Below are 17,204 nucleotides of genomic sequence, written 5' to 3' on the forward strand. Positions count from 1 at the left end.
CCTGCGTCCCCTGCATCGGCAGGCGGACTCTCAACTACTGCGCCACCAGGGAAGCCCTAATGTGTAGTTTTATAAAATATATTTTACAAGCAAACATTTAAGTTATGTTGGCTTTAACTCTTGATTTGGTTGAAGCCAGTGTATCAGATTTGATGAGTCAAATGAACGAAAGAGGAGGGAAGACTGTAGGCTTAAACACTTCGATATCTTCATCTGTCAGAAGGGAGATTTGAGTACCCCCCTGTTACTGTGAGTGTATGTATTTCTTTTTGAAAGCATTCAAATTTTTTCCTTAAATTGAACTTTGTAATTAATTATTAATAACAGGAGCTTAAGCCAGAATTTGTCATCTTGGAGGTCATAATAGCAAAGGAAGGAATACTAGATATAATCAGTGTAATTCATTATAAAATAAAATTAAGGAAAGCAAATACTTAAAAGTTTAAGTGGGGGTAAGGTAGGGGTTAAGTATCCCATTGAAAGAGATTCTGTCCAGAGATATCTAGTCACTAGGAGCCAGAACAGATTCTCACAGGCCAAATTAAACATTTTTCTTTTGTAAAGTTTGTCTAGTGATGACTTTAAACCAAATATTTCAGAAAGATATTTGTCATGATTTCATCCTGAATAAATTTTAAAAATACATAGATAGGATGAGAGTATTGTTAAGTGAATTTTAGCTGACTGGCAGGGCCCAAGGAATATCAGATAAGGTCATCCTACAAGTAGGTCCTGTTTTTAATTTTTAAAAAACCATGGGGTTGGAGGAAGCCATATAAAGTAGTTCGTGAAATTTACAAACTGATTGGAATAGCTGCTACACTGAAAACAGAAAATCATTTCCAGACTACCTAAGTAGATTGAAAGGGATGTCAGAAGCCAACATAAAATCAACATGAAGATCTAGTTTTGATAAAGATTCCAGTGAAAACAGTCTGAGGGTTTCAGTTGATTATAAATGTGAGTTAATAATTAAGCACTATTTTTAAAAAATAATAAATGATCTCCCCTACCCCAGGATGTCCATGTTCTGAATCCTAGAACCTGTGAATATGTTTCCTTACCTGGCAAAAGAGACTTTGCAGATGTGATTAAGGGTTTGAGTTGAGTTAATTATCCTGCATTATCTGGATGAACCCAGTGTAACCCCAAGGGTCCTTCCTTGAGAGAAGCAGGAAAGTCAGAGAAAGTGCTCTGACATGGAAGCAGAGGTTAGGGAAGAGAGAAGATGCTGTGCTGCCAGCTTTGAAGATGGAAGAAGCAGCTATGAGCCAAAGGAATTTAGGCACACTTTGGCTAGAAAAGGCAAGAAATAGATTTTGACCTAGAGCGCCCAGAACGAAGGCAGCCCTGCCAACACCTTGGTTTCAGACTAGTGAGATGCTTTTTTTTTAAAACAAGGTAACAGTTTTATTTATTTTTAAATTTATTTATTTTTGGCTGTGTTGGGTCTTTGTTGCCGTGCAGGCTTCCTGTAGTTACGGTGAGCGGAGGCTACTCTTCCTTGCAGTGCATGGGCTTCTCTTTGCGGTGGCTTCTCATTGCGGAGCGCAGGCTCTAGGCGTGCAGGCCTCAGTAGTTGTGGCACGCAGGCTTAGTTGCTCTGCGGCATGTGGGATCTTCCCGGACCAAGGCTCGAACCCATGTCCCCTGCATTGGCAGGCAGATGCTTAAACACTGCACCACCAGGGAAGTCTGGAGATTCTGACTTCCAAAAGTGTTGTTTTAAGGTAATGTGTTACTGCAGGAATAGGAAACTAATACAAAAGACAATCCACTAGATTCTACAGGAATATATCCGGGCCAAATAAACCAAATATATTTGGTTTATTATACTTAAAAGGAATTAGCCAGGATAGTCGCATCTAGGAATCATATCATTTGGCTAGTAGTTGAAGAAGGTAAGAGAAAGGGAAACATGCTTAGTTATAACATTTATTTTATCACATGAGAAAGATCACTGTTGTTCTGTGCTCCAGAGCAAAACTAGAACAGGAGAGGGAGGGAAGGTTATCAGAAGGGAGATTTGGGGTCAGTACAAAGAAGACTGCTGTAACCACTGGGGCAGGTTAGTTATGAGTTAGTTATTAAGCCTGTGGACTAATGTGGGACCTGCCGGGTGTATTGTGAAAGCAGTTCTGAATTTGGTATGAGTACTGGATTACATACTAAGGTGCTATACAGCTTTAAAACTCTTTGATACTACTGTATTTTCCGTATAGAGAAAATTTCTCTAAATTCAGTCAGCACTTGAATAGTAGATGTAATACAAAAAAGGTATTATGGTAAGCCATAACAAAAAATTAAACTCGAGGTGTGTGTCAAGATTCCCAGGGCATTATATACCTCTATTTACTGAGCCATTTATATGTCAGGTACTAGGCTAAGAGATTTATATACATTATCTCATTTAATCTTAACAGTCTTAACAGTGAAGTGAGTGCTATTAATCCTTTTTCTCAGATTTCAGAAATCCTTGATATTTAGAAAAGGTTAACTAAACTTGTCGACGTTTATACTGTTAATAAATAGCAGAGTATCATGTTACTTTGACTAACCCCCAAACACTATGAATTCTACAGGTGTCATGGCCAAATATGCTCCTTCCTTATCTTCTTTTGAAGCTGTTCTTTATTGATATAAGGGATCATTGTGAGTGATTCTTCATAATTTTTAGAATACTTGTAAATCAGGCACCCAGCAGAGCAGTGTTCATATTTAGTATTTTCTAATAGTTACTTAGCTGGTGACAGCAAAAAGACAAACTCATATCTGTTGCTGACAAGTATTTTTTTCTTACTAAGGCTTTCTAAGGAGGTTTTGTACCTTTTGGGTCCTACTGCAGCTATTATTTTATATAAGAGAGTTGCATGGTTTTCTCTGGCTGCTTTGACACATTTGTTTTCTTTGACAGATTACATTAATTCTGAATGCAGATCTGTAATAACAGGGAGAACACTGCACCTAGTGATGTTTATTGAGCACCTGCCCTGTTGCAGATGATATACTAGTCGTTCATACACAAAAACTAATTTATAGCATTTGACCTTGCCAAATACCTTTAATTTCTGTTATTTTCCTGGTGTTCCCTTTGTGCAACTCCCTTCTCTGTACCACATTGAAATATTTGGTATACCCTAGTTAATTATATCATCTTTGTTCTCGTCTTACTCATCCTCATGGCTTTGATTCTGTGACCTTTCAGTTTCTAGCAGAACCTCTTTGTTCAAGATGCATTTTCCAGTCTGCTGAAATCTCTACCTGAATATTCAGTAGGCATCCCAAATTAAATTCATTATGTCTTATCATTATCCCTGAATCAATACAGTATACATATAGACAGGCACAGATGCCTACTTGATATTTTGTCTGTGTTCCGCATCATAGTTAATGGTCTCTGCATGTATTTAGTCAATAAGCAGCAATCGTACAAGGAGATGACTATGCTATTAAGGATTGTAAGCTTTAAAATCAAAAAATTCTAGTCCAGACCCGTTCCCTGGGCATCATCCGAAAACAGATGCAATCCCTTTGGGTATCATCTCAAAATAGGTGTAACAATCTATGTTAATTGTTAATATGATTAAATAAGATAATGTACCACCAAAGGTAATTCTTCCTTATACATAAGCACTCAGTGTTGGTTCCCTCCTCTTTTCCTGAGTTGTGCCTTCTTTAGTGGAATAAACACCCTTCCTCTATCTCTTAGATGGTAGCACTTGAATGCTCTCTTGCTGTTCTATTGCCTGTAGTCTGTACTTTAATTCTTTTAAATAAATTATGATTTAAGTATAGACTGTGGAGCGTTTCATCAGAAGATACCACTGGTCTGTCTTCTGTGCTCAGTTGTCTGTTTTGTTTTGTTTTGTTTTAATATGGGGAGTTCCCTACTGCGGAAATAATCAAGAAGTGCTATTTGGGACATTAAATGAATATTAGCTCTGGCTTAGGCTTCATTGAAATATGAGTCTCTAAGCTTTTAATGGCCAGAGAAGTAGTTCTCACTGTTGCTTATTCTTTTTTTTTTTTTTTTTTTTTTTTTTTTTTGGCTGTGTTGGGTATTTGTTGCTGCGCGTGGGCTTTTTCTAGTTGCGGCGAGCGGGGGCTACTCTTTGTTGTGGTGCTCGGACTTCTCACTGCGGTGGTTTCTCTTGTTGTGGAGCACGGGCTCTAGGCGCGTGGGCTTCAGTAGTTGTGGCATGTGGGCTCAGTAGTTGTGGCTCGCAGGCTCAGTAGTTGTGGTGCACAGGCTCATTAGCTGCTCTGCGGCATGTGGGATCTTCCCAGACCAGGGATTGAACCCATGTGCCCTGCACTGGCAGGCGGATTCTTAACCACTGTGCCACCAGGGAAGTCCCACTGTTAACTTATTCTTAAGATCCATGTGTAAACTTTTTTGTCTCCCCTTTCTCTGCTTTAAGGTCCAGAGGAGGAAATAGAACCACGGCAATAAACAACTGTCTTAATAACTTTTATAACTTAGAAATGGGCAGAACATGCCCTTTTATAAAATGTGTGCTGTATATTTCATGCAGTGTTGATATTTTTCAGTTTGTGTTGAAGTTGAAATATTTTAAATCATTTCATATTTTCTCATTGGTCTTTATAGTTTCAAAGATTAGTCTCCTTTCTAATTGTTTTTCAATTAGTGAGCTTTTATTCTCAAGGAGAATTTTAATTATGTTGGTAAATAAAATGATAAAGAATGACCGTATTTACTTAATTGCTTTTTAAAAAATGAATTTCTGCGTTAATATCTTTGTGTTTTTCCCATTTTCTGTATCTTAGTATTATTTATGGAAAAATTCTACCTTTCTCTTAGGCAGGGTGTGTATCTGGTTCTTAAATTGATTATATCTTTCATTGCATACTTTTTCTAAAAATTACTGTTACCGTTGTCTGTAGTCCATTGTGTCTGTAGTTTCGAAAAGCTGTGAAAATTCTGTTGCCAGGCAATTTAAGGTATGTCGCTAGGTAGGGCTATTTATTCTGGGAAAGGAGACTTTTGTTCTTTAGGGTAGCCTCTTAGTAGTGGTCTAGTAAAGATGGTCTATGTCTTAGGGGTTCCATATTTGAAATACCAACATTAATTAGAAAGAAATGGAAACATGGTTCATATAAGGTTGATAATGCTCAAGAAGCCCTGAAACTTATTTCAAGATGTATTTTTAGAAGAGTATGTGTGTGTCTATGATTAAAACAAAACAAAAACAAGAATTTAAGAAACTAGATATAAGCTTAATGTCTTTTATCTTTGTAACCCTCTATGGGCTATCATTATATCTTGGTTGGATTTAAACTTTAGGGGGAAGGAGTATGCATGTGTGGTTAAGTCTCCTGTGAGCACCTGATTGTTGGATTTGATGTAGTGAGATTTGTTAAATATGGTGTCATTTTTATTCCTGACTAAATCAAGAAATTGTGAATTCAGGCTTTATAATGGCATGTTAAATTTCTTGCCTGATGTAATACATGTGTTTCTCCAAATGAACGTTAGAATTATTTGAAGTTCTCCAAAATCTCAATGAGGTTTGGAATGAAATATTAAATATTGAGTCACAGTATTGCCGTTTTCAGTACAGGAACGTGGTGTGTTTGTTTCCATTCAAATCTTTTTTTTTTTTTTTTTTTTTAAAGAAGATGTTGGGGGTAGGAGTTTATTAACTAATTTATTTATTTTGCTGTGTTTGGTCTTTGTTTCTGGGTGAGGGCTTTCTCTAGTTATGGCAGGCGGGGTCCACTCTTCATCACAGTGCGCGGGCCTCTCACTATCGTGGCCTCTCTTGTTGCAGGGCACAGGCTCCAGACACGTAGGCTCAGTAGTTGTGGCTCACGGGCCTAGTTGCTCCATGGCATGTGGGAATCCTCCCAGACCAGGGCTCGAACCCGTGTCCCTGCATTAACAGGCAGACTCTCAACCACTGCGCCACCAGGGAAGCCCTCAAATCATTTTTGAGTTCTCCAGCAAAGTTTTGTAATTTTTTCTGTTACAGATTTTGTAAATATTTTACCTTTCCCCCCCCCTCTTTTGCTACTTTTAATATGATTTTTTCCCGTTGTATTTTCGAAGTGCTGATGCCAGTATGTAGGAAAGCTCTTGTTTTTCTTTACTAGATGAATTATTAAACTTAGTTCCAAAATTTTTTTTTTTTTTTTGCGGTTATTGGCAGGCGGACTCTCAACCACTGCACCACCAGGGAAGCCCCCCAAATTTATTATTCTTTTAGTTAATATATTACAAATATATTTGTAGAACTGAAGGATTAACCTCTAATTTTACTTGTAATTAAAACATTTTTTTCCTCTTTTTCTGTTTTTTAAGCTCTTTTCACTTATGGATATGAAGCCTCCCATCTCTCGAGCCAAGATGATTCTCATCACGAAAGCTGCTATTAAAGCTATTAAGGTAAGAGTAAAAGAAATATATTTAATTTGGAAAATGTTTTTGAAATTTTGAAAATGTTACTGTTAAATGTGAGAATTCATCTTGTGAATTAGTTCAGGCCTGAATCGAAGAACACTCACCAGGTTTTGCTGAAAGTACATAATAATACAGTATGGTGCATGTACATTGTAACATATTACTTCAAAACCTGTTTTGTTGTTAATATTTTCCCTTTATATTTTTTAGCTTTACTGAGGTATAATTGACAAATTCAGTAATATAATGTAATAGAACACGATTTGATACACGTGTACATTGTGAAATGATTACCTCGATTAAGCCAATTGACATGTCCATCACCTCACATAATTGCCTTTTTTGTGTGTGGTGCTAAAAAAAGTTGAACTCATTGAAGTGGAGAGTAGAATGGCAGAGGGTTTTTTGGTTTTTTTGTTTTGTTTTCATTTAATTCTTATCATAAATCAGTGGAGTATTAGCTTCATTTTTATTTAAAAACCTTGGACTTCATGAAAGTAAATGTCTTACCCAATCACACCTTGAATAAGTGAGTCTCTTTAAAAACTGCATTATTTAGTTCCAGTTCCATTGTTCTTATCCCTCTCATAAAGTTCCTTGATAAACTACTTTATGAAGATTTACTGATTAAAAATCTAAGAAAAAGACCTTGTGTTTGGGGGAATTTTTGTAGTTTTCTGTTTTAGTTTGTAGTTTCTTTATGATTTGTTAAGATTTTTTCAGTTGTTGACTGTGGGTTGAGTATGGATTGTTTCCCATGTTTTTTCAGTATCATCTTGGGAATTAATTCAAATTGTGCAAATTTCAAGATTTTTAAGTGTTTTCTAATTACAGGAAATGTAGAAGTATGTAAACTGGATAATGATTTTCTTTTCATTCCTTTCAGCTTTATAAGCATGTAGTTCAAATAGTAGAAAAGTTCATCAAAAAGGTAATTATTTATTTATTACCTCATTTTAGTTGTGATCAGTTGTGATCAGTATTTGTAATTTACTTTGTAAATAGTAATTTGGATAATTGCTTCTAAAGCCACTCTACAGAAAAGTTGTCACTAGAAGTTCTTTTTAATCACTAGAGTTTTTTTTTTCCCTAACAAAACAAAAATTTATAGCAGTACTGTTTGAGCACTTACTATGAGGTAGGATTCAACAACAGTTCTTCTCTACTGAACAGGACTCTTCCTTGAGCCTGATGTGCTTTCTCTCCCCTTTGCCCTGTCTACTCTGTTGACATTTAACTCATCTTGGAGTACTTCAAATGAAATTACTTCTTAAAGTTTTTCCAACTTTCCCCTGCTCCCATCATAATTAAACAGTTTTTCACTTCTACGATTATATGGTGTGATTAGCACACGTCTTTCTCAGTAAAGGACTGAGAACGGAGACTTACTTAGATATCCTTCTCTTCTCCCCCAACCTGGAGCTATGCCATGTAGTACACTCTAATAAATGTGTGTGGGAGTGTCTCTGGTCCATGGCCATTTAATACTGGCTGCGAGATAGGAGTTAGAGCTCCAACAGACCAAAAAGTATAGTCAATAAAGGTTTTTATAGTAGCAAATCGAAGTACCAGTAAATAAAACGGGAAAAAAATTAAAATTACCTATATGCCACCACCCCAGTTATGATGAATATTTGCTCATGTTTTAATATGTACATGTACATTTATAAAAGGAAAATGAAGACATAGGCTGATGGATAACCTGCTTTTCCCACGGAATTTATTATAAACATCTGCAAAGTATTCTAACATATGGTTGTTTTTCACGATTTACTAAGCCAGTTCCCTGTTACTGGCCATTTCACTTCAGTGGCTAGCCGTGTGGAAAAAATTCAGAGGCATCTTAATTGTTTTCCTTAGGATAAATTTCTAGAAATAGACTTGATGGATCAAATAAGGCTTAACTTTTATTGCTAAATCATCTTTCATAAAGGTTGTACCACCAGAAATGTATGCAGGTGTGTGTCTATTCATTTTACCTTGTCAATTTGAAAGGCCAAAAATGACCTCTCCTTTCAGTTTTCGTTTCTCTGGTACTGTACTTTAATAGAATTGAAATTGATATGTTGTTAAAATGATCTTGATCATTTTAAAAGGTAAAAATTATTTTTTTGAGCGGGATGAATTACAGCAGAGATTTATCCATAATAAGTGGATTTGTATGGAGGTGGCTTAGGGATTGGTAAAGTAATGTTGATTCTGGGAAGTTGTGCGTGGGGAGACAGAGGGATCAGAGAAAAGTGGAATATTGGGGGTCTGAAGTATCAAGAGAATGGCAATTCTGTACAGACCTGTGGGAAATTTGACAAGCTAGCCAGTGAGAACTAAACATTCAAGTAGTTTCTAAATAGAAATAATTCCTGGATATATAGTTTCATGAAAGTGAGATTAATGGGTGTCAAATTGTGATTTGCTTTTCCTGTATTGAATTTACATCTTTAATCTTTGTAGTGTAAACCAGAATACAAGGTTCCGGGATTATATGTAATCGACTCAATTGTGAGACAGTCTCGTCATCAGTTTGGAACTGATAAAGATGTTTTTGGGCCAAGATTCTCTAAAAACATAACTGCCACATTCCAATATTTGTATCTTTGTCCATCTGAAGATAAGGTAGAGTTTATAATTTTTAAATTAAGCTTGTATTCTTGTTTTGTTTTTGTATCTACTTAAATCTATTTAAATGAATATTAGATATTTAAAGCCTACTGTATTACTAGAAAGATAATCATGAAACAAAACCCAGTTTTTCCTATAGTAGTCATATCTGTTTCCTTGGGAAGTCCTTCAGGAATGTTGTACTGTTGAAATATAAAAGGAGCACAATCTTGCTTTAAGAAGACATTGTTGGAAAGATTTCTTGTGGTTGAATGGTAAAGAAATTCTGCAAGTAGAGGAGAGCAATGCTTATCTTAGGTTGTTGCTTATTCCAAAAGGAAGGGACCAATAATTGATGGCTTTCCCCAGCATATAGAGCTGCTAGAACATAAATGGTATTCATTAGCAATCAGACTACAGTATTTAAGTCCTCACATTTATAGCTGGTTTTACTATGTACTATAAAAAGATAGAAAAACATTATAGACAGAAAACTAGACTCCAATAGGTGGGAGAAATGCACTGGTAGACTCAGAATAATGAAGACTGGAGATACAATAAACAGCATATAAATTTGAGTGTTACGGATTCTGTATATTCTTGAAGGAATGCTCTTGTGGGGAAAATATACAAGAGAAAAGAAGATCATTCCATGAGTAGGAAATAAGAGTTACAACCATGAATATCACGTTTTCTCTGGATCTCCTTCATATTTACTAGTCCACCTAACAATTACAGGCCAATAATTGTCTTAAATATTTTAACTGTTATAGTCATCCCAGAAAATTCTTCACTTCTCTAAAATAAATGGTTGTTTCTTTGTAATCATAAGTAAAATATAATGGAAACTTCAGATACAAAAAGTATTATAATGCATTTCTTTTGCTTCTCTAGGTTATATTTCTTTGCTCTTTCTTTCCCCCCTTCTGTTTCTTACTCTAGATTGCACTACTGAAGAAAGGTCAGTTAGTGTAGTTTAACCAGGTTGTAATTCTGATGATAGATTTTTTTTCTGTTTATGAAACAGATATAGCATGAAAATATTAGCCTGCGGTGTTTTTTTTTTCCTCCTCTTTTTGTAAGAGGTATAATAAATTATTTATGCAAGTATTTATTGTATATTTATGTTTTCTCACACATAACAGAGTAAAATAGTTCGTGTGCTGAACCTTTGGCAAAAAAATGGAGTATTCAAAATTGAAATCATTCAACCGCTTTTGGACATGGCAGCAGGAACCAGTAATGCCGCCCCAGTAACAGAAAATGTTACTAATAATGAAGGTATGGCAGATGTATCTGTGAGCTTAGAAGATGGTATAATTTCTTGTGCATGAAGTGTTTGGAGTCTGTTTATAGTGATGGAAGTTTTCTATAAGAAGGGAACTTGAGTTTACATCTTAGAAGGTATAGTTTTCTTCCCATAATTCTTATTTCTAATAAAAGTATTCAGTGCTTGTTACCGTATAGGCTGTATTACCATAATCTGTATTTTTTTACTCTATGTTAAACTGAATGCAGTATTATTTTAGTAAAGAAGCTTAATGGAGATTAAAAGGAATATTTATGAGTTAAAGTTTACTGAGTGCTTAATGATCTTTTCTTTTTTAGGCTCACCTCCACCTCCAGTTAAAGTTTCTTCTGAACCCTCACAAGCCACTACAAACTCCATACCAACTGTACCACAGTTGCCCAGCTCTGATGCTTTTGCTGCTGTGGCCCAACTGTTTCAGACAACTCAAGGTCAACAGGTAAACTGCCTATCCAAAGATTAAATTGTTTGCAGTTAGGTACTGTTGTCAGTTCTTATTTTTCATTCCTGGTTAATGAGCACATTGTGGGGAGGAAATATTTCTACTTTTCAACTAGAAAGGCCTTTACCAGGAAGGGAAGGGATACTACATAGGGATAATAGGGGGAATGTGGGAAACAAGGGAACAGCACACTGAGAAATAGCAGTACCCCTTTGGAGAGAACTGCAGAACTGCTGAGTGGTGGTATTGTTGCTCACAATTCTGGCATTTCAATATGATTTCAAAATTATTTGGATTGGTGGAGATGATTTTTTTTCACACTTTTTTAAAAAACATATTTACCTTGTTCATAATTCAGTGTATTTTCTCTTTTCTCTGACCATCATTTTCTACTGTTGGGGTATCAGCATACATTTTTAACCTTAAGTGACACATCTTATATCCCTGATACATTCATTCACAATAAACTTAACCATTATTAAAAGGTTGGTTCCTTTTTCCAGTTTACTCTGTGCCTATGCTATTTTGAGTCACCATTAAGGTTTTTTTTTAAGTAAATTAACTTTTGATACTGTGATTATACTTTATTATGTGGTTTATCAGTCTTCCCATTCTTTAAGCTTCAGCAGATCCTTCAGACTTTTCAACAGCCTCCAAAACCACAGTCTCCCGCCATTGACAATGCTGTGATGGCTCAGGTTCAGGCTATCACAGCTCAGTTAAAGACAGCTCCTACACAACCACCTGAACAAAAAGCTGCTTTCCCCCAACCTGAACAAAAAACTGCATTTGACAAGGTATGCTTCTCTCACATAACCCACCCCATTGTTTACATCACTCAACTTGGAATGTGGAAGTTACCCCTTCTCTAGCTTCTCTGGCTTGTTCATTTTGTTGTTTTGTAATTTGAGGGATTTTCCCCCTCGACATCAAAACATTGATTATTATTCCTAGTTAAAAATCTAATATATACTCATTGCACAATTTTCAATATAAAGGAAAAGTAAACAGTGTAAAGGAAAGTAAACAGGGGAACATTCACCATTAACCCCCATATGTGAAGGTAACTACTGTAATATTTTGCTGTGTATCTTTTCAGAATTAATTTCCTGGATATATGCTTTTCTTTTTTGGTCATTATATATGTGTGTGCATATATAAAAATATGTGTGTGTTTTTAGTATATATATACACATATATATACATACACACTGTTTCTAACTTGCTTGTTTTGATATTAATCCTCTTGTCTCTTTGTTGTTGTTAAGGTTAATAGATGTAAATCTACACATTTACTGAGTGCTTATTAGGAGTATTCCATTACATAGACACATCACAATGTAGCCATTCCCCTATTGATAGACATTTAAGTTGCTCTCTGTTTTCTGCTGTTAAAAACATTAGTTACCATATCTATAATATGAGGGTTTGGGTTGGTTGAGTGTCTTCCAACTTCTCTGTTGGGCCTTTGTTATGTTTAAGGAGCTGCCACTAAGGATTTAGATGTGCTGAATATGCCCAACTTAGAGCTTCCTGTTGAAACGTTAGCCCAGACAACTCCACTCTTGTCTGTTTATGTCATGTCTATTTACTGGATTTATGACTATACAGTTGCATCTCATTTTACAAGTTGCAGTGCAAAAACCACAAAAGTTTGAAAATCCTAGAACGAAGTATCTTTTAATCATCTCTAAAATTTTTGATTCTTTCTAACATTCTAAGGTACAATAACTTTATTGCTGGTAGTCCAAATTAAGAATCCATATGATAATTACTGCTTGCTATTCTATCTTAGTGGTTTATGAATGACTACTTATTAAAAGAAGGTTGGATAAAATTTTTGAGTACAAAAGAAGTACATGCTTTTAGGGAAAAAATTGCAAATAATACAGAAAGTTCTAAAGTAGAAAGGGAAATCAGTTCCACTCTGCTTTGAACAGAGTTGTGTATGTTCCCATCCATATGTGAACATAAATTGTTATGTATTGTGGTTTTGTTTTTTAGTCTTCTGTGTTGTGTTATGATTAGGAAAACTCCCTGAACTTGTATTAAAAATTCTCTTTCTTCTAGTAGTCTTATATTTTTGTTTTTCATGTTTGTCTCTATCAAGAACCTATTTTAGAATATGGTTCAAGATAGTTAACTCTTTATGTTTTGCAAATAGCCAATTCTCACAATTTTTGTCATACATTTAATTGCCATTTGTTTCTGTGTCTGTCTTTGGACACTGTTCTGTCCCACTAATATCTTTGTTTATTTCTGCAGCATAACAGTTTAAACACTTGGAACTTGTATTTCATTTCTAGATGTGTTCTCTGCCCTTACTCTTTCTCAGGCATTCTTTGGCTATTCTTGGGCATATGTGTTAGGGTTCTCCAGAGAAGCAGAACCAGTTATACACAGACACACAAAGGGGAGAAAGGGAGGGATTTTCTTTAAGGAATAGGCTCACACAGTTGTTGAGGCTGGCAAATTTGAAATTTGTAGGTCAGAGTGGCAGGCTGGAAATTCAGGTAAGAGTTAATGCTACAGTCTTGAGTCTAAATTCTGCAAGGCAAGGTTTTCATGTTGCTGTCTTGAGAATGCCTTTTTTGGGAAACCTAAACCTAAGTCCTTGCTCTTAAGGCCTATGTTTGGTTGAGGCACACCCACATTATAGTGTATTTCTTTATTCATAGTCTACTAATTTAAATGTTAATCACTTGTTTTTCCCTTGTTGCACCATGCAGCTTATGGGACCTTAGTACCCAACTAGGGATTGAACCCAGGCCCTGAGAACACAGAGTCCTAACCACTGTACCGCCAGGGAATTCCCAATGTTTTCTTTATTTTGTTTTGTTCGTTTGTTTGTTTGTTTTTGGCCATGCACATGTGGTTTGTGGGGATCCCCAACCAAGGATTGAACCTGGGCCCATGGCAGTGAAAATGCAGGGTCCCAACCATTGGACCACCAGGGAATAATTCCCTGTTAATCACATTTTTAAAATACCTTCACAGCAACATCTATATTAATCTTTTTTTTTTTTTTTTGCGATACGCGGGCCTCTCACTGTTGTGGCCTCTCCCGTTGCAGAGCACAGGCTCCGGACACGCAAGCTCAGCAGCCATGGCTCACGGGCCCAGCCACTCTGCGGCGTGTGGGATCTTCCCGGTCCGGGGCACGAACCCGCGTCCCCTGCATCAGCAGGCGGACTCTCAACCACTGCGCCACCAGGGAAGCCCTATATTAATCTTTGACCAAACAACTGGGCACCATAACCTGGCCAAGTTGACACATATAATTGATCATCACAGCATACTTTACCAGATGAACTTTAGCATACATTGTTATGAATTTATAGGTTAATTTAAGAAGTACTGATAATTTCTTACACAGAATCTCAATTTATTAGATTTTTAATATGTCGTACATTTCTTGTGTCATTTATTCTTAGATGTTTATTCAGTTTTCATGTTTAGTGTTTTATAACACTTTTGTTTAGTCAATAATGCCATACAGGAAAACTACTGATTTTTATTTTATGTTGTAAATTATCATGGTATTAGAAGCTTAGTTTTCTAGTAGTTCTCTTAGATTTTCTAGGCTACTAAATTTGACTTTTCCCATTCAACATCTAGGCCTGTTTCTTTTTCTTTTCTTACTGTTCTGGTGGCTAGGACTTCCAAAAAAGAAATGTTGAGTAATAGCAGTGCTACTGACATGCTTGTTTTGTTGTTAATTTGAATTGCAACTAATTCCTCTAGTGTTTTATCTTAAGTGGGGTGGCCAATGTTTGTTAGTTACCTTAAGTTTAGAAAAAGGAATTCTGTGCTTTTCCTTTGACTGTAAAGGTCTATTTTAAGCTAGTCAAACAGGTGACTGGGAACAGTTTTTCTATTTTGGCTGCTTCATAGATCTTCAGTTTCCTAAAAAGCAACAGAAATGTCTTTAGATAGTAGAGATCTCAGTTTAATTTTTTAATTGCTTCAAATCTTCTCCCAAGCAATAGGTATAAATCGTAAAACTTTAAGGAACATGTCTATATGCGATAAACTGCAAAGATCATAGGCTTTGTGGTTTTTTTGTAGGCAGTTTCGACCCAAGTTTTAATTTTGGCTCCTGTCATTGACTCTGTCTTGATGTTGAGTTACAGTATTCACTGTGTACCACTGTAAAAGAGCTATGGTAGTACCTATATTTTTTTTATTGCCATGAGGGTTAAGTAAGCTAATGTGCGTAAAGCAGCAAGGTGCCTGGGCCATGTTAGATCACTTGGTTATAATAAGAACTTTTAGTCACGTGGCCTAGAATTATGAAGAAAGAAACAGAAGTGTTGTCCAAGAAGGGGACTTCCTTTCCTAATTTAAAAATCTGTTGTCCAATAAAGTAGAACCAGAATTTCCAGGCAGAACTATCACAGAACAATACAAATTTGGGGATTTGAGGTTGGAAATCCATGAGCAGGAAGGGCACAGCCTGAGAGAAATGACTGCCTTGTTGGATGCCAGAGACTGAGGGCTTTGAGGTAGAAAAGACCATTGTCCACATCCTAATTGTACATGTATTAACTGTACAGTCTTGGTTATGCTTCTTAATTACCCGAGCCTTAGTCTCCTTGTCTGTAAGAAGAAGCAGCTATATCTACATTGCATGCTTCTTTTGATGATGAAATATTGTGTATAATCTATCAAAACAATAGTGGTTGTATTACTTGCATTCCTTCTTTTCTGAGTAAATGTAACCATATTTTAAACGGCTCTTCTTCTAGACATGTGATCCTGTGAAGTGCACTGATTGGTTTTTTTGTTTTTTTTTTTTTTTAATGAAAGTTTCTGGTAATCTAAGGTGGGTTGTGAAGTTTTAAGAAAGAAGCAAGTGCACAGGTAGACTTTGCTGCCCTATCTGTGCCATTCTTTTTTTTCTTTTTCATATTCTCGATCAAGCAGCATATGGACATTTTTCTGTAGGCATTTATAATGATTGGATAAGATGGTCTTTCTTTTTGTACATTTTACAAAGCCGACTGAAAATGTGTACCCATTTTCATATGTGCACAGTTCCAAAAGTTTTTAGTCTGGGAAAATGAATGGGTAAAATCTCTCTACCACTAAATTAGTTATAAAATCATATAGAAAATAGTCAGAAAACACTGTACTTAGAATTGGGGAAGAAAAACAGAATTTTTTAAAGTGTCTTTTCAAAATGGCATTTGTGTAAAAATTGTCTGTGAACTAGGGTCCTAAGAGGCATGTGGGAAGGTGAAATTGTACATGACAGCATTGCGGGATTATAGATGGTGGTATATACCTGTTTTTATAAAGTTTTTTGTTCAGTGAATCACAGTCTGAATTTTAAAATGGAAAATTGACATACACACCTATTCCAGAAGCTACTTGATAGATTTGATTACGATGATGAGCCGGAAGCTGTGGAAGAATCAAAGAAAGAAGATGGTGCTGCCGCCGCTACCGCCGCCGCTGCCACCACAGCACCTACTGCTGCTGTTGCACCCCCTGCACCTGCTGCTGCTGTACCTTCTGTTGCTGCGACTGCTGCTTCTCCTCCACAGGCACCCTTGTGAGTTGCTTTCTTTTGATTCCTCAGCAGATAGATATTTGGTAGTCATTATAAAGCATAATGCAAGTAACACTTAATAACGAAATCACTCTTCACATAGTCTTTTAAAATTCTTTTTTTTAATTGTGGTATTTGGGGTTTTCTTCTGAATGGAGAGGAGATCCTGTCAGATTTACAATAAAAAATGACTTTTAGGGAAAATGCTGTGTTTAAGTTAATACAGGCAAATATATGATTCAGTAAAGTGTTTGATTATTAATAACTCCTGAACAGCATTCTTTAAGTTTCTGTAGTATAAATGTGGCTAAGAGTCATGTGTTTTCGAATGGGTGAAAAGAAGACTACTCATCTTTTTTAGTGGATTTCCTGGAGATGGCATGCAGCAACCAGCATATACCCAGCACCAAAACATGGATCAGTTTCAACCTCGAATGATGGCAATACAGCAGGATCCAGTGCACCATCAGGTAGAGGCATTTTTCTTACAGCTAAGTTTTAATAACTGAAGATCTGTTCATTAGAGCATATGGGTTGCACTTCCCAGACCACTGTTACTTAGCTGTGTGCATGGCTAAATAGTACTATAGCTGCAGTAAAAGCTGTTGAGCACATAACTGATTTGAGTTGCTTTTTGCTTTAATTAAAACAAGGATGCTAAACATTACATGCCGATAATTTAATAGGCATTTTTGTTTAAATAATTAGACATTGTGGTTCTATTTCAGGGAACTGGCCTGTTTAGTTATACAGCTATTTCCCTTGTGAGAAGCCTTTTTTTCTTCTTCTTTTTTTTTTTTTTGCGGTACACGGGCCTCTCACTGTCGTGGCCTCTCCCGTTGCGGAGCACAGGCTCCAGATGCGCAGGCTCAGCGGCCAT

At 36.2% G+C, this 17,204-nt stretch overlaps 1 protein-coding gene across 1 annotated transcript in view; it reads left to right on the forward strand.

The window, feature by feature from the left end:
- Window positions 1-17,204, forward strand: part of SCAF4 (SR-related CTD associated factor 4) — a 189,662-nt gene that overhangs the window by 148,441 nt on the left and 24,017 nt on the right. Inside the window, 8 exon segments of the mRNA XM_007447430.1 lie at window positions 6,323-6,406; window positions 7,308-7,352; window positions 8,873-9,034; window positions 10,165-10,300; window positions 10,628-10,767; window positions 11,391-11,567; window positions 16,137-16,327; window positions 16,686-16,794. Of these exon segments, the coding sequence (XP_007447492.1) occupies window positions 6,323-6,406; window positions 7,308-7,352; window positions 8,873-9,034; window positions 10,165-10,300; window positions 10,628-10,767; window positions 11,391-11,567; window positions 16,137-16,327; window positions 16,686-16,794 (1,044 nt within the window).

The sequence above is a fragment of the Lipotes vexillifer genome, unplaced genomic scaffold (assembly GCF_000442215.2).
Source record: "Lipotes vexillifer unplaced genomic scaffold, Lipotes_vexillifer_v1.1 scaffold689, whole genome shotgun sequence".
Lineage (NCBI taxonomy): Eukaryota > Metazoa > Chordata > Mammalia > Artiodactyla > Lipotidae > Lipotes > Lipotes vexillifer.